This window comes from Purpureocillium lilacinum (assembly GCF_023168085.1).
Source record: "Purpureocillium lilacinum CBS 284.36 DNA, scaffold_1, whole genome shotgun sequence".
Lineage (NCBI taxonomy): Eukaryota > Fungi > Ascomycota > Sordariomycetes > Hypocreales > Ophiocordycipitaceae > Purpureocillium > Purpureocillium lilacinum.
In genome coordinates, this window is record NW_027072111.1 from 2,824,168 (window position 1) to 2,841,837 (window position 17,670).

Consider the following 17,670-nt stretch of genomic DNA (forward strand, 5'->3'; position numbering starts at 1 on the left):
CGACGCCGGTCTCCAGGACAGCCGGCCTCTCCGTCTGGACTGGCCAGCAGTGGGGTGAAATTTGCGCCAAACTCACAGCAAGGCAATGCATCGGCCGTTCATCGATGCTCGACAGACCAGACGAACTCGCCTTGGCACTGAAAGTGCCCCAGTCATCCAGTCAACCCGTGCACCAAATGCCCCGAGCACCGCTACTAAAGTCCTCGGCGGTTTTGTTGGCGGCGGCTAAATCGCTGATCTTGAAGCCAAGTGCTGAGTTACGGAGACGCAGCGGTACGGTACGCTGTGGAAGCTCCCGCGTTTAGTCACCGTGCTAACAGTGGCGGGCGCGCTCCTCTCTCGCGGACGGCCAAAGTCTCCTATCATCGCGGCCTACAGAGAACAGCCGGAGCCCAGCACAGGTCGGGCAATCGGAGTTTACTGGCTCCATGGCCATGAGGTGCTACCGCGCTGCAAATGCTGGCATGTGCCCTCACAGAGGCGAGACCGCAGAAGGATGCGCCCCATACTACAACATATCTCGACGGCTCTGCCATTCCAGATCCTCTCTGTGTGTACGTGTACGTACGGAGGAGGGAGTGCTGCGTACAGTGGACGCCGAGCCTGTTCGTACTGCCTCTCCCGCCACCAGATCCCTGCCGGTGCCATCCGTAAATCCACAAATTAATCAGCGGCGGCGCCGACCATAATGCCAACTCTACCACGAGCCCGACAAGGTCATGGTCTCGAGCGTAACTCTGGATCGCCGCGAACGACGTGGTACGGTCGTCACCTCGCGCGTCTTGGGCACGGTGTTGCGGCACCGCGGCCGGCCAGGGCACTTGCTTCAGCAGACAGCCGACGAGAGCGCACTACTGGTGGCTACTGCAGCTACGGTGACTGCATCCACTGCTCCAACGGACCGACGCGGCTGCCCGCTGTCGCCCGTCTCCACTGTGATCTCACACACCACCCCAGGCACCGGGAGGGGGTGGAGGCACTGGAGGGCTGCTGGGGGAGGGAGGGAGGGAGGGAGAGAGAGAAGAGCGCGACCCCCGACGGCAACGGCCGGTTCCTCCAGGGACAGGGCTCATGGGAAGAGGCTCTTTCACCAAGAAGAACGGCCGAGAAGCTGGCCAACAGGCCCTTTTGGCTTTGATGACCCAGGGAACCTTGTCGGCCAGGCTCGCTCGACGTTGCGGACAAGCAGACGTGCCGCCAGACCGTGGACCGCGAAGCACTCGGCCAGGGCCAGGTCCAAGGCCGACGCTTGTCCCTCAAGTCCGAAACTCTTCTCTCCTCCAGCTCCCTCGCCCGCGGCTGCGCAGGGCTCGGATCCCAGCAGGGGTGTGTGCTCGGGTGGAAACCCCGGCCACCACCATGCGCGAGGCGCCCCATTGGCCCATTTGGTGATCACAAACCCCTGTACACCCTCTCGCGACCTGCAACTAAATGCTAGTAGTTGTGGCTACGGATGGGGACTTGAGCTGGACAGGACGGTCGGGTGCGGCTTTGCGTCTGATGATCCCCCAACTGCCACAGCGCGCAAGTACTGGACTGTACCGTCCCGCGCTGCAGGTATTCCCACTGTTGGACGGCCCTGTTGGGCAGTGTTGCGGCCGCGCGGAGTGCGTGCGCACAGTACTTCTGCACGCCCTCAGGCCTGCACTTACACGAACCCTCTCCCTCTCCGCCGCCCTCTGTTCTCCCTCGTCCTCCACGCTTGCCGACGTCGATTCGACTCGCCTCGACTATCGCCTTCGTCGTCCTCATCACCGCCCGCCGGAGCCCGCTGGAGCTCTCGCTGCCGTCAGCCCCGTGCTGTCCGTGATCCTGGAGAGGGAGCAACCGTCGTCACGCTCGGCCGAAGGGCGCCGCGAGTAGGACGGCGAGAAGAGAGACATCCACCAAGTCCCGTGCGGGGGTTGGTCTCATTGACTGCACTGGCCAGACCGGACGGATTGATTGATTCAACCAACCCGTCCCGGCCTTCTGGCGCGCGAGCCTACTCGTCCTGTGCAGGGCTGTCCGCCTCGACCATTTGAGGCCCTCATCGCCCCGTCCCTACGCTTCCAACTTCCAAGGCTCATCCGCTTCATTGCACTACGTCCTGGTACGCCGGTCGTCAGCTCACAAGAAGGCAAGCGCTGCCTGCTTGCTCATACCTCAACTTATCAGCGCATGTTGCATTACTTGTAATCTGTTTTGGCGCACGCCTGTCACCCGCACCCTGCTGGTCCCGAATCTTGCCTCTCACCTCGACGGACGTCTTCCATCACGAAACACTGCGGCTGCCGTGGTCTTGCCGTTCCGCTACAACTGCGAGAGGAACCTCAGGTCACCGTGCCGATCCTGTTCGCTTGAGACGCAATCATCAAGCGAAGCAACAAAGGAGAACACTCTGGTCTCGCGCGACAAACCGTGACTCCCCGCCACGGGTTTACATCGCTCCCGCCGGTGCAGCAACCAACTATCGACACGAAAGCAAGGCACAAAACCCTTTAGCACGGAACGTCGCAGGCTCCCAAATCGCACACCAACCGCGGCGACCTGTGCCTACGGGTTGCTCAATCCCATCTGTGTAAACAACCCCGAGCGCAGACGCTGCGGCCGATAACGAGTCGCCCGTCAGCCCTCCGCGCTGTTGCCTTTTCAAGCACCGCGAATCTCGTTCTCTATCATTCATCCCAGGCCTAGGCCCTCGAGAATCAATTGAAATCTGGCTGCTGTTACACAGCCTCTGATCTCGAGCACGAAACCTGGTCAGGTCAACACGCACCCTCGCACAACGCCCTCGGCCCCTGTCAGCCACGACTATTTGGGCTACGCCTTGCACGACATGCAATAGGGTTCCCGTCTCCCGAGCACCCCAATCATCTCACGCAGAGAAGACAACCACTCGGCCGCCATTGATCTTGGGGATACTGCGTTCATCTTTCCGCTTGGCAGCCCATCCTACGGAATCTGTCCTGCCGCTGTGAGTCTACGAGCATACCTAGATATGTCAGCGTCGTTCATGAACATGCCGGCTAACATGCAGATCAAGCGACTTGCCCTATATCAAGCCTAGGCAGAGCCGGCTAGCCGCGACTTGCAGTGATTCGACCCCCTCCTAAAGGTTTGGACAGTCCTACAAGCTTCCCTGCCTGGCATCTGCTTCCTGAGTACGGGAGCACCGCGAGACATGGTGCGAGACTGGCCGCGGGATTCATTCCCCCGGCAGCAGTCGTTCCAGCAGCAATGCTACCCTCCGACTGGCCGTCCATCATTTCAACATGAGCGATATGGTCAGGATGCCGTGCCTCGGCAAGACTCATTCCAGCAGGAGCGGTATCAGATCGATGGAAGCGACACTGCCCGCTTCCAGGATCAGTATGACCTGCACCGTAGAGCCCCTCCGATGGTGAGTCGCCAAAGCAGGACCCCTACGATTGCCACAGGTATCCTGACTCACGAACAACAGCAGATCGACGAGGCTCTCCGGTCACATTGTGGCATAGCAGCTAAGCAGTACTTTGTCGCTGCCATTAACGATGATGGATTGCCCATTACATTCTTCAGCCCCGGGCAGAAGCTCCACGACAATGCAATTCGCCAATTCTTCGACGCGAGCAAGTTTCAGCAAGTGATGCGGAGAATTGAGTCGGGTGAGTAACCTACGAAGTTTGCACATTTGGGCGTGCGTACGGGGGCTGATCAGGCGGGATGCAGGTGCCGACCCTATGCTGGACGACGGCTTCGGCTTCGAGGATCCCATGTACGGGCGCTCGGACAGTTTCGGGAGGTTACGAGCGATCGACCGTCGCCGGAATTCCGTCTTTGACGACTGGGGTAGCCCTGCGAGGCAAGGCCGGAAGCGGCCACGAGCTCGTCATGCCGCCAACGACGACGACGTCCCGATGACGGTATCATCGCGAAGAGGCATCAAGGTTGGGGACTCGGAGGCGGTATGGAATTTTTACGAACAGCGATTCAAGAACTGCCAGCAGACAGCTTGCAAGCTCATCGCCAAGGCTTGGGTCAAAGCAGTAGAGCCGAAGAAACAGTCGACCCATCCCTATACCGGGAGCGATGAGAAGGCTCCGGACTGGTGGCCGAAGCCGTGGGGGCCCACCAAGGACGACAAGGTGAGGCACAAGGAGCCCGATCACCTTTACAAGCGAGGTAAGATTTTGAATTTTCCCCCTTCTTTCATGTCTGGCTATGACCTCCGTTGCTGACGCTCGTTTCAGAACGTGTGCATCTCCTGGCGCACATTCTACGGCTTGTCGTGGAGCCGAACGGAAAGCAGCATCCAGATATTCAGAAGCTCTGTCTGAACGTCAAGAAACTAGAAGAGACGACGAATGAGGCCCTCTCGGCCTTTTTCATGGACAATGACGCCAACGCCAAGAAGCGACCGTACCTGAATGAGATCTTTAAGATGGCACGCCAGGAGGAGCGATTCAAGAATGGCGAAATCGGTACGTGCACCCATCAAGACAGGGAGCTAGCCCTGCTAACGCGGTGTTGAAAGATGACTCGACCGAGGTCTACGTGATGGCAGAAGATAAAGTACCCGAGAGCTACACGTCGGACAATGACGACGGATCCTTCAACATCAAGGAAGAGGACGAGCATGACGTGCAGCGCTCCAAGCCGACGGTGGCGCACCCCATGGCACACACCCCAACCACGACGGCAACCAACGGACACAGCCTCCACGGCGGCCCGAGCCCCTTCATGGGCGATCTACCAGTTAGAGGCACACCCTTCCACCCGCCCATGATACAGACGGACATTGCACCGCAACAGCACTCTTTCGTCGAGAGCAACGGACTGCCGGTCAGCGACCAGAGCACAGTCAGCACTGGGAGCGGCGGCCTCACCATGGACCTGGTGGCCAGCCCGCACGACGGCAGCCGGCGGCCGTCGGTGTTCAGCGAGTACGCCAGCCCCGGGGGCGGGAGCATGTACCACCAGCCGTGGCAGCAAGGGTCAGCTGGTCCCAACTCATCGTCCATGTACGCGTACACGGCGCAGCAGACAACGCCCCAGCAGCCGGCTTTTGTCAGCCAAGCAGTCACACTGAACGCCGGACAGCCATTCCTGACGAGCTCATTTGAGAGCTCGCCGCGGCCCGAATATGATGCCAACGGGAACGCCATCTTCAGGGGTGGCGACATGGCAGCGGCGCCCGTCAGCCAGCAGCCGGGGTACTACGTGCCGAGTGATGGGCGCGGAAGCCTGAGGGTCATGACTCAGGTCGTGGATGCGGTGCCGAGAAACGCGGTACAGTAGTTATGGCGGAAAGGCTTGGGAACTTGTGCTCCATCAGTCGCGACGATGAGGGACTGCGTGACTTGTCGACGTGAGCAGGTCGAGGAAGGGGAGGTGGGCGTTGATGTTGATGTCATTGGGCACTGTTTTGGATGCCCATCATCTCTGCTGTTGCAGAGCTCTTTCAGTTCGCGCGCGCGATACCCCTACGGCAACATAGAATCTCGCTCGGCGGGTGGTCTTTTGGATGGTCTTTGGAATGTTTCGGTTTTGCCGCCCGACCATTATGTCGGTGCGTGGTTGGTTTGCTTAGCCTCGCCTCACCTCTCGCTGTGTGAGCTGCAGAGCAGGATTTTACGGCAGAGCGTGCATACTGTCTTTCTTGTTGTTTTATTCACGGCCTGCTTGTCTGGGTCAACCCGAGATATGCGTGTCCCCTGTTGAGGGGCCTACACGATGAGCATGTATACCCAAGCGTCGAATATGGTAAGCATCATGAGCTGTTGAGGCCTCTTTTTCTTTTCCCCTCGAGACAAAATACAGTTGAGGAGCATCTTGATTCGTCTCTGCCTGTTCATACACACGCGCGCGCAAACCAGGGTCTTCTGACGTCAACCATGTGAACCCGTGAGATGACACTGGGCTGCTGGCGACAAGCCCAACGCAGGGGCATGCTCGAGGATGGCCTCGCCCTCCCACCTCGACATTCCCTGGCCGCCGCTGGGCCGATGCTGGCTGAGTTACCAAGACCAGACCAATGGCCGGGTCGCACGTCGTGGTGGGAGCACAGGATGGATGACTTTCCGGAGCAGCACAATCAACTCAGCATTCAATCAATCAATCAATCAATCAATCACCCCCCGCCCGGGTCGGGAACTCATGCAAGCCCCCTTCTCGTCTCTTCCCTCGCCGCCTGCCTCGCCGACCAGTCGTGTCTGAGCGCGGCCCGAGTTGTGGCTTGCATTGGGGGGGGGGGGGGGGGGGGGGGGGGGGGGGGGCACATGGGGTGGGCGGACGGCCGGGTAGGCGAGGACCAAAAGGGGGGGAGGCGACAGCTGCCTTTATCAATTGTGGCGCGTCCTTTGACGTCTGGCAGCATCAGGGCGGACGAAACGAGAAAGGGGAGAGGGGGGGGACCGGCGCGAGTCGCTGCCATGGCACAGAGCAAAGCACAGAGTGTCAAGTACATTCGAATGTGCATCCGTACATGGCTGCCTGCTCTTCGCTGTCGCTGGCTGGCTGGCGGTGACATGGGGAGAGAAGAGAGGGGAGGGGGCAAATCTGGGGTCGCACAGGGCCGGAAGGAAACGAACGAACGGGCGAACGAACGAACGACTGTCTCGGAGGGGAGTGCTTGAAAAGGGGGGGGGGCATTCTGCATTCGCACTGTTCGGGCGCGACTGCCGCAGCAGCGCCCCGGAGCGTGACGGGTGAACGTGCGTGTTCGAACGTATTCGTACGTCTGCTGGGCTTTCGCGCGTGCATCCCCATGTTCCTCGGCAGGGTGTCGGGCGTCCGCTCCGCGTCATGTCTATGTATCTGCCTCTCTGTCTATCCGTCTGTCTGGCATTTAACGTATAAATATATATATATACACTTACCACCCTCGTGAGCCGTGTTCGAAAAGGGGGGTGCATGTATCCTGCGATGCGTATTGATCACTCAACCGACGGCGGACTCTGGCCCCTCTGTTTCCCCCCTTCCCATTGCTCTGCCATCCTCCCGCGCTTCTATGGCGAGAGAAAAGAAAAGAAGACGGGGGGGGTTACAGGGTCGGCCGGGGGCTTGGAAAGGATGAGGGGAAGAGGGAATGGGAAAAAAGGGGGGGTCGCGTTGCATGTCCCGGCCACCTGGTCGGTGCTTCGGACCGCTTCCCGCTTCCCGCTTCCCGAACTGTAACGCCGCCCCCTTGTTTTTTCGATGCCGGAGAGGCAGGACCCGAGATCTAGGACGGCCGGAGGTCGAAGGTGCACCAGTCGTTTCTCCGCCCCAGACGTGGAGAGCATCAGCATTTCACTGCCGATTCTCCTCCTTCCCTTCCATCTTTGTCTCTGCTATGTATTTTCGAACCCAGAGACATATATTGCCGTTGCAGCTCTTCCTTGCTACAGGAGGGATAGCAATACGGGGAGGCCAGGGCTGGGTTGCCTTGTCTTCCGAGTCCCGAGTCCCCAGTGCGTGCATCCATGCATGGATGTGCCGTATGCGTTGTGCGACGGGATGTCTGTTCCTCCCCCATATCTTGGCATCTCACTCACCTTGCCTCATGACCAGGGACGAGGTACGAAGCAGCCTACTATCCAGCGGCCTCGTACAAAGCACGAAGCGCCCTGCACCAAAGGAACAAAAAAGAGGGAATTTTTTCCATCCTTGGCGGTGAGACCGCCCGGAGGCACGCCCCTGCGAAAGGGGACGCCCGCGCTTCCCGTAAGGAACCAACCGAACCCTGCAGTTGCGCGGGCGCGCCGCAGCGTTCGCTTCTGCACTGTTGGCACTGCCCCTGGGCCGTGGAGAGAGGACAATAGCACTGGCGTGCTAAGTGCCGGGATCTCTGCAGCATATTATCAAGGACAGGATAAGTACAATAATACTTGCTCTATGCCGCGCTCTGCTCTCACCCGTGGTCTTCCGTCTTCCTCTCCAATGGGTTCGGGGACTCCGTCTCATTATCAACACACAGGGGTCAAAGGCAGGGGACAAGAGAGAGGAGAGCGCCTCACCGTCGCGCGTCCCGTCGCCGCGGGCCGACTCAGCAACGGGGGCAGGGGCGGCCAAGCGAGAGGAGCGCTCGCCCGCACTCTCACCACTCTTTTGAGCGAGAGAGACACGCCGGAGCTATCAGTGAGGAGAAAAGAAAGATAGAGACTGGAAACGGAGGGGGCGCGTCACAGAGATGCCGCACTGGATGTGTTGCACTAGGAGGACGAGAAAGACGTGACTCGCTTCAAGATGCCCTTTACTGCTATCCCTCTACGTACGCCGCTACCGCCCCGGGAGGGAGGCCAAGGCTGTGTATGTACGACGGTGAGTGACGCAAGTGGAAGAAAAGGGGCCGTACGTCCCCGTGCTTATAGACGAAAAGGTGCGTACAGTGCGTGCATACCTTGTCTGTGTCCGAGCGCAAGGTGTATTATGCGTGCGGTAAGTCGGGGTGTCACGGGAAGTGGGAGCGCGGAGATCTTCGGGGGCGGACTGCTTTTCGGGAAACGCCCTCTTGCGCCGTGTGCCCTGTAGCTGCACCGTGTTGATGTGTTTGTATTTCTATTGGTGTTGTATATCCTACGGGATTTGAAGCCCCTAACTTAGTTACTCTGTAGGTAGGCAGTGTGAAGCAATAGAGATGTGTCGTCGTGTAAGCCCGCGCCCATGGCCTTGGATATAACACGTCCAAACATCTCCAGACAAAAAGGTCGACTCAGACCCGGGCACATACAGACAAAGTACACCTACCGGCCGGCCCTCGAGTGCGAAACCCCTATTCTCAACACCTCTCTGCGTGTTCCCCAAAACCACCAAATACGCCGCGAGAATGCTCCGCGCGCGCCAAGCAGGCGTCGGGGCAGGAGTGGAGGGGCAGCAGCAGCGCACGGCGTCAAAGTGCGAGAAAGCAAATGCCGTGCTACTTCGTGCTACTTTGTGCTTGGTACCTCGCCGTACGCATGTATGAGAGTGGTCAAGAGGGGTGTGCTAACGGGACCCGGAACGGAGGCTAGTGCCTAGTTCTGTCTTTCTTTCCCCTTTACAATCGGCGGCACACGTCCCGCGAGTCGAGGCGGATGAGTAAAGGGGCTTGGGGAGAGGTCGAGGAAAGAAAGCAAAGGTTGAAAGCAAGCAGCCATGCTCGTGCTCTCGTTCCCGCCGTCGACGACACCGAATCTCACTCGCTCACAGGGTGGGTGGATGGGCAACCAGGCAGGCAACAGTGAACAGAGAAAGGAAGACGAGACAGTCTTTCTCGCACATGCGTCTGCTTATGCATCTACGTCTGCGTCTACATCTGCATCTGCATCTGCAGCTGTGTTTGCGTATACGTATGTATGTGCTGCACGCACCTTGCCGCACAGCACGCGCACTCCCCGTTGCAGTTTGGTCGTCGTCGTCGTCGCCGTAGTCGTCCCCGATGAGCTCGCCGTGTTTCGTACCAAGTATTGTAATAACTTGACCGCCTCTCTCACTGACCGACTTACACTCTCTCTGGTCTGTTGCTGCCTCAGTCTCGCTGCGCCTTGCAGGCGTACAGGTTTCCCCTGTCACCTGTCTACAGAAGAGCCCCATTCAAGTACTTACCCATCCACACGCTTCATACAAAGTCCAGCAGGCACCCAGCCCTAATTAGTGTAGGTATTATGTATGCATGTCCCCTCGCCTCCCCCTTCCTCTCCCAGCTCCCTTCAGGCGCGCCACCGCGCCCATCCCCAGCGCGCCACCGCGAGACACAAGGACCACAGCATCGTCACTGTGCATGTCACGCTCGGCTGCTTCCTCCTCCTCCTCCTCCTCCTGCTGCTGCCCACGCACGCCCTTGCGTCGTGGCCCGCTCGAACAAAGGCCCTCAAGGGGCCGCCAGACCCGACCCAACCCCCCCCCCCACCAATATCCGGGCGGTGGCGCGAGTAGCACCACCGCCGGAGCTGGCAAAGGGACGCTGGCTGGCTGGCCGGCTGGCTGGCTGGCTTCCGCAGTTCTCGTGTGTGCTCCTGAGTCGAGAGCCCTGGGCTCCTCCTCCTCCTCTTCCTCCGCCGCCGCCGCCTCCCCAAGACATGGCTTGCGGCCCGAACGGGAAGGCCGCTGCTCGCCGCCCGGGCCCGCAGGCGGGACTGCACTGCAACCTGGACATGGGCATGGGTGGTTGTGCCTCATCCATGATGCCGCAGCCGCGGGGCTGCACCTCGCGCTTCCGGGCCACTCTGCTTTGCACATGCGAATGCAAATGTCAGGGATCCCTGCATTCGCTGGTCGGGGACGCCGCCCGCTTCGGACAACAGCCCACAACCTCCAAGGGGGGAGGGGGGGTGCGGTGTTTTGCCTAACCAGTCGTCTCAAACACATTACATTCGTCGTCAAAACGAGGTGGACCAACTTCAATGTTCTTTGCGGTAAGCCGCTGTGGTTTCTCTTCATTGCCACCCGGCCGTCATGTAACGAATACGAAGTACAGAGTGCTGCAAACACCATCCTGTAACGCCCAGCTGCCATATATAGAATCGCGCAGAACCATGGAACAAATCGCAGTCCGAGACAAAGCTGTGGTCGAGACAGTGGAACTTGGCCCAACCAGCACTGCACGTGCTTTGGACATCGTGTCGCGCCTCGTTCGTGTCCGTGGAAGAAGAGTCACGCCTGTGCGACGTCGCCACCACCAAAACAACACCCCCTTTCCATGTATCGAGATGCGAAAGGACCGGTCCCTCTCACCATTCATTACGACGTGCCGGTCGGAGCGGGCGGTTTCTCACCACCCAGCTGTCAACGCCATGACGTGTAGCCTCTCAGACGTGCTTGAGAAGCTTGATCATTCGGTTGAGATATTGCTCCTTAGTCAACGTGGGGCTCGCAGCCGGCTCTCCCTCAGGCAAACCCCTAGAAAGCTCAAGTTCTTGGTCGGGCGCGTGCTCCTAGCCTGACGCTGCGCCCGCGGCTGGTTCTTCCTTTGGTTGCGGCGGCTCGAGGCCCGCGTTCTGCGCAACTCTCTTCCACGTCTCAAGCTCCCGGTACAGCCTTTCGCACTCCTGCTTGAGTTTGTCGTTTGACGCGCTGAGCTCCGTGATGGCCTGCTCCGTCAGGAGCTTCTCCAGGGTCCATTTCTCAATGTTCTGTTGCTCGTTCTCCTTGAGCTGCTGGATGAAGCTCACGGCTCTCTGCAAGATCGACCCCTTGTTCTTCTCGCACCCCGGCACAATCTTGGCCAGTTCGTTGATGCCTTCGTTGATCGTCTCGCGGCGTCGACGCTCCACTGGGCGCACATCGGGGTCAGTAATCTCCCACACACGGCTGGGCGTCTGGTGGGTCTGGCTGCGCTTCTCACCTTCCTTGTGATTGTCTTTCCGCATCTTATGCCACTCCTCTGAGCCAACGCTGGGCTTGGGGTTCCCCGATGCAGACGACGTGGAGTACCTATGTCCTTGGGGTTGGACGCCGTTCGAAGGGGGAGGTGGCTGCTGGTTGGGTGCCACGTTGGAGTTGTCCAGGAGGCCGTCCGGCGGGGAAACGTCCGGGTTGAACGAGCTGTCATGGCCATGGTCCCCCTCGGGACCAGCCTGCGCGGCAAACTGCTCCTCTGTTGACGGTGGTACGTGCAAGGTGGGGTACATGCCGAGAGCAGCCTGAGCCGTGCTTGTCGCGTTGGACGGATCTGACGTCTCCGTATGGTCCGCCGCGGCGGCCTGCTGGAGGGCGTTGAAGTCGGCGACGTTGACGCCGCTTGTGCTCGCGGCGTGGGTGGCCTCGATGGCATTCTCGATAAAAGCAGCCGTGTCCGCTGACATGGATGCCGGGGGTGCAGCTCGCTTCGCCCGTTGCGCGTCGGGGCTCTCCTCTTCCCTCTTACGCTTCTGTCCAGGAGAGCCAGTAAGGCTCGACAGGTCGGGTTGATCGGCAACTACCGGGTCAGACATTGTGGATGGTGGGATGAGAAAACAGCGGCAGCGATGCAAGGTTTAGGTGCCAAGTCGCAGGTTGACAATGCTTCGGCAAGCACCAACAAACGGATCCCACGCGGTTGAAGTTGTCAAACCTGGAGAAGTAGTTGGGTTAGTCAGTTGGCAGTTCTACCAAGGATGCGGTCATTTCCAGAGTCGAATCAAGGGCCGTCATCAATGCCACAGCCATGGCAGACGCCCAAGGAGACCATGGAGGGCTTCCTCGACTTCGCCTGGCGCGTGGCTGCCTCGTCTAGGTTGACCAGCGGCACAGCAGCACTCGCTCATGCGGAGGGGGCCAGGGCACTCAGCAGCGATCGACTTGATCAGCAGTTCGAATGCCGGCAGCGAAAGGCAACGGGTGAAGAACATCCGGCAGGCATCGCCAGCTATCGCGCGCCCCTTCCCACTTGAGGAGGGCGGGCCAGCGAGCCTAGCCCAGACGCGTGAGATTCGGTCTGCGGTCATGGCTACCTTCAGGACGCGTGGCGAGGGGAGGGAGAATCAATCAGGCGCGCGAGGGCAGTCGATGCATCAAGCCGGCATGAATGAATGACGCGACGGCAAGGCCGGCATCATTAGGCATCATGAGCGGGCCGTGAACGCGATGATTCAGATGGCGCGCGTTGTGCATTGATGATTGCGTCCTTGGGAAAGATTGCGCGACAACAGGCACATTTTTTCTCGAGCGCAGACAACGTGCTCTGACGGGGTAAAGGCAGCGGCATTTCCATCGAAAGTGGTGGCCGAGCCATCGGGAAATCATCGTGAGTCGTACATAGGAGATGCGTCGACAGACATACCTCGCAGATCATGTGCTCGCCAGATCACGGGTTCCGCGCTCTCACGTGTTTTGCGTGATCAATCTCGTGATATCGCGCCGGAGTGTAAGTTGCAGGACCCGCAGTGCAGCGGCCGTAGCAGCGACGCGCCTGGCAGGCCAAAGGTGGGCGAAAATTTGCTGGTAAATGTCCCAGGGGGGAAACGAGCCGACAGAGACGACGGCGGCGGTTGCAGAGACCGGGTTTGGGCCGAATCTTTATGCTACGGGGTGATTTGGTTGAGGCGAAGGATGCTTGTCGTCTCGCTGCACGCGTGCGCGCCGAGCTGATGGACGGTAGAGGCGCTGGGGGGGGGGCGGATGGGTGGGCAGCGGCAAGCTCGCAGGTCACGGGGTGGAGGAAGAGGTGGAACACGTGCAAGCGGGCGGACGCTGCGTGATAAATAGCGGGTGGGGGGCGGGCCATGGGCACGCCAGCCGTGCGGCCCGTTCTTGCCTGAGGCCGCCAGCCGTCGCCTCAGTCCCCCCAGGCAGTCCCTCGAGGCCAATCACGGCTGCAGATTCGGCACACCGACCGGGGTAGGGCCAATGGGAACGCGCGGCTGCCTGGTGGGTCGCAAGCAGCTCCGTCGCAGCTGCCCCCTTCTCACTCTGGCGCTGTCTCCCTCTCACTTACGCTTTGTCTGGTGATTGATGGCTGGCTGGCTGTCGCGTTGAGCTGCGTGCTGGTGGTCCTGCACTTTCAGCAGGCTGCAGAGTGTTTGCTCGCGATATGCATCCAGTGGCCCCCAGCTCCCAGCTGCGCTGAGCGTCGTTCATCACTGCACTGCCAATATCCTCCTCATATTGAGACTCTTCCACTCTTATCAGCCAGGCAAGCAAGGCACCCTGATAGCTCCGTGGTTTGGCCGCGCCGTCGTGACACAGCCAGCCTGCCATCCAGCTTCTCACCTCGTTGGATGGCCCCCCTTGTTAGACCCATCGTGAAATGGCCAAGTGCCGCCCCTTTGCCGGCACTCATTTCCCTCGAAGACAAGCACCTTGGTCCAACTTTGCCGTCGACACTCCTTTGGCGGTTCCGGCGAACAAGCACACCAGCTGATGAATGCTCGACCTCGAGCCCTTTGTACCACCCCGAGTGGTCTTCGAATACTCTCACTCGCGCTTCCCTCGAGTCGCCCCTCACACACCACCATCTCGCCGTCCAGCAGGGTTGTCCTCCCCGGGGCTAGCCACTTTCTTCGAAGCAACGGCCCAGCCCGCAGTATCAGCAACTACCGCGCTGCCCGCCGGCCTGCTGCTTCGCCTCCAGGTCCCCTCGTCCCCCCGCCGAGAAACATTTCGACGGTCCGTCAGGAGGAGGCAGCCTCTTGTCGAGGCCAGACGAGCACGCAGACCATCCAAGCAGCAACTGGGTGGGGCCGTGTCTCTCCTCGGGACCTCTTGAGCCGTGGAAGCCTCATGTCTGGAACCCCCCGGCCCGTCACCTGATGGTGTTTAGGGGTGTCCATCGCGCAATCACTTGACGAGCCTCTCTCTGCGCCAGGTGAAACATGCAAACTGCTAGAGGCACGCGTGGTCGTATTTAGGACCTGCTAACCCAGTTTTCCCGCTCCGTACCTATATATATTCATCGCGGATGTGTCGAGGCACAGCCGAGAGGCGCCTCGTGCTGAACCAACGGCTCGGCTGGGGAAGAAGCGCCGCTTGGTAGGGAGTGGTGGGCTAGGTCTTCACCGATGCCTTAGTCGCGACGGCCTGCCGCGGCGTGCGCTGTGCCATTCCGTTCTGATTCGACGATAGGGTACAGTATGTCTGCCTCGTCAGAGAATGCCCTGTCCGCCCGCTTCTCGTCCAAGTCCTCATCGAGCCGTGAGGCATATCGACACTGGACGAGGCACAAGGCGAACAGGATGCAGATTACGTGGAAACAAGGCGGCCCGTCGGCACGCGCCACACTCAAATCGTGAGCCTGCCAGCTAGCCACCCAGCCTCGGTGTTGCGCGTCAGCTGCCATAACCTGTCGTACGCCGGTGCCATCCGGGTCGCTTCTCGTAGCCTTGCAGCGCAGTGACACCCTACGACAACCCGTTCGGTAGCATCCGCTGCAGATGACACGGCTGCCCTCGCGCCGTACGTGAATCTCTAGGCATGGCATACACGTGCAAAGTCAGCTTTTCGAAGGAAACACAGTGTGCAGTGATGGGCGGCGGGCTCGACAGCCGTTCCTCAACTGGACCGATCCGGCGATTTGACCCCATTCCCGTAAGGTTCCCAGCGGGGGCGTCTGCGTCGATGGCCTCCCATCGCATGCTGGTCTCTACTGCAGATTTAATCCAATGCACAATCATCGGTACAAGAGTACAATGCCCTTCACACATTGCATCACGGTCACAGAATAACTGCAGCTTGGTGTTCTTGTCTGGGCTCGGGATGTACTCCGTAAGTTCGGTTCAGGGACCAGCTCAGGGACCTTAGGTAATCGGCCGCGGCTCGGATGCGGGGGAGTTTGGCCCTACGTTAGTGGAATGCTTAGCGCCCAAGTGATGAGCCGACCGCCGCTACAGCATGCAGCTCCAACTGCGAGCTCGCATCGACGACCGACGTCAATCGCCGAGCGTCATCGTCACCTCGACGGCAACTTGACTCTCCCAACCACCACCCAAACCCTCTCCCTGAATGGTCCGCACCGAAAACTTCCCCCTAGCCTCGTAGCCGGCCGATCCTAGTCCACCATGGCCGACCACGAGCTGTCCAAGATTCGGCACAGCGAGCACCTGCTGCTGGTAAGTCACGTTCCTCGGTTGTTGGGCCTTGAGCAGCCGAATCGGCATCCGCATCGCCCCGGGGCCATGCCCGCCCGTCGACGACGAAGCCATCACTGACGCGACTTTTCTCTTTCTCTCTTCAAACAGGACCAGCCGCTGCTCCGCCTCCCCAACGAGCTCCTCCGAAAGAACTTCCGATCCGCGCACTTCACCATCGAGAAGGACACAACGGCCCTCAAGTCGCTGCTCAAGGAGTCGGCAACGGCCGCCGTCTCGGGCCGCGCCTCGCAGCAGGATGTGCTCAAGAACCTCGACGCCATGCTCACGCGCATGCGCGGCGTCAAGCGCAAGCTCACCGCCTACGCCGAGGAGGAGTCGCGCCTGCACCTCCAGACGGCCGCCCGCATCACCCACCTCGACGAGCTCTACTCCATCGACGCCGTCGAGGACGTCAAGTACGAGGCCTGGAGCCGCAAGCGCCTCGACCGCCTGCTCGCCGACTACCTCCTGCGCCACGGCTTCAACCAGACGGCCGCCGACCTCGCCGCCGAGAAGGGCCTCAGCAACCTCGTCGACGTGGACACCTTTGTCGGCATGAGCCATATCAGAGAGTCACTGCTGAATGGGAGCGTCACCGAGGCGCTGGCCTGGTGCACCGAGAACAAGAAAGAGTTGCGCAAGATGGAGGTGAGAACAACGTCGCAGTACATCTCGTCGTTGGCTTCATGGCTAAACAATACCTACAGAGCAAACTCGAATTCATGCTGCGGCTGCAGCAGTACATCGAACTCCTCCGCACCGAGTCGCAGCCCAAGCTGATGGAGGCCATAGCGCACGCCAAAAAGTACCTCATCCCATACTCATCCATATACCCCAAGGACGTCAAGCGCGCCTGCGGCCTGCTCGCCTTCCCGCCCTCATCCGCGTCCTCGGCCTACGCCGACTCCTACGACGCCTCCCGGTGGGCCGACCTCGCCGACCTCTTCACCCAAGCCCACAGCAACCTCCTCTCGCTCCCCGCCGTGCCCCTCCTCCACATCGCCCTGTCCTCGGGCCTCTCCGCGCTCAAGACGCCCGCCTGCCACTCGTCGGCCGCGCACCAGGGCGGCGGCGAGGGCGCCTCCATGCTCGGCCACGGCGTCTGCCCCATCTGCTCCACCGAGCTCAACGAGCTGGCGCGCAACGTGCCCTACGCGCACCACACCAAGAGCCACGTCGAGTACGACCTCCTGCTCCTGCCCAACGGCAAGGTCTACGGCCGTCAGCGCCTCGAGGACCACGCCAAGAAAGCCGGCCTGTCAGAGAACGAGGTCAAGGACCCCCGCACTGGTGAGGTTTACTCCACCGACGTGCTCAAGAAGGTGTACATAACATAGTGGCGGGGTCGGGAGGAACCCCGTGGACCCTACAGCCGGGTCAGCGACGTGCGAGATTCCACGCGTGCTTGCTGAGAAGGGGACATCATATGATGACGAACGCTCATGACTGGGACTATGGAGTTTTGCCAAGAGTAAGGGACAGCATTTTTCTTTCCCTCTCTTTCTGCGTGCAGCGCTGGGTTTTGTTTCGAGTACCACACTGAAGGGCAGGGACTGGCTGCTGGTACTACAGCTGTAGCTGCATTCCATCTGGATATGTACGTGTATAGACGAATCCATTCGCTTTACATCCACCACCTAAACCATAATGATGATAATCGCTGCGCCCGACCCTTCCCAGACACATACCTGGTATCAGTCAACAGACACATACATGGTATCAATCAACAGACACATAATCCAAGTCGTCCGCCGCTAGGTTGGTCCATTCTACAGCGTCCGCAAGCAAGCACACAGCCTCACCAGACAGCCAAGTCAACATGAAATAGGTCAGGTAGTAGTAATACAAATACATTGGGATCCGGTCGAGGTGACGCTCGACACAGCACCCCGCTACAAGGCAGCACAGAGCAGCGGCCGTAACAACACGACTAAGACTAACACCGGCAGTGCACAAAACCACAAAGGACAACCAAACACTTCATCGCGAGCCCATCAGTCTCGCCGCTCTCCTTTCTTTCCCTGTGTCCTTTCGCCAGACCCCGAACCGCTGCCTTCCGTCCATTCAGATGCCTCCATGCGCCCGCTCCTGCCGGTCGAATCTCAATGCGCTGACTCCCCTGCCCTCCACGACAGACAGAACGAAGAGCAAAGCCCGCAGGAAGACGAGGCGCCCGTCGAAAGCAGAGCCCAGCCCCCAAAATCGC

General features: G+C 60.0%; 3 protein-coding genes across 3 annotated transcripts; 2 read left to right on the top strand and 1 right to left on the bottom strand.

Annotated features, from left to right (window-relative positions):
- Positions 1-3,163: 3,163 nt before the first annotated feature.
- On the top strand, positions 3,164-5,259 carry PLICBS_000572 (uncharacterized protein; the record flags this gene model as incomplete). The annotated part of the gene is made up of 5 exons (XM_018318412.2): positions 3,164-3,382; positions 3,443-3,626; positions 3,691-4,143; positions 4,212-4,442; positions 4,496-5,259. The coding sequence occupies 5 exons, from the start codon at positions 3,164-3,166 to the stop codon at positions 5,257-5,259; spliced, it is 1,851 nt and encodes a 616-aa protein (XP_018183937.2).
- A 5,594-nt stretch (positions 5,260-10,853) lies between these two features.
- On the bottom strand, positions 10,854-11,852 carry PLICBS_000573 (basic helix-loop-helix protein; the record flags this gene model as incomplete). Its single annotated transcript, XM_065599625.1, has 1 exon — positions 10,854-11,852. The coding sequence occupies one exon, from the start codon at positions 11,850-11,852 to the stop codon at positions 10,854-10,856; it is 999 nt and encodes a 332-aa protein (XP_065455697.1).
- A 3,540-nt stretch (positions 11,853-15,392) lies between these two features.
- On the top strand, positions 15,393-16,801 carry PLICBS_000574 (GID complex subunit containing RING finger motif; the record flags this gene model as incomplete). The annotated part of the gene is made up of 3 exons (XM_018318406.2): positions 15,393-15,443; positions 15,573-16,112; positions 16,172-16,801. The coding sequence occupies 3 exons, from the start codon at positions 15,393-15,395 to the stop codon at positions 16,799-16,801; spliced, it is 1,221 nt and encodes a 406-aa protein (XP_018183931.2).
- Between the last annotated feature and the right edge of the window lie 869 nt (positions 16,802-17,670).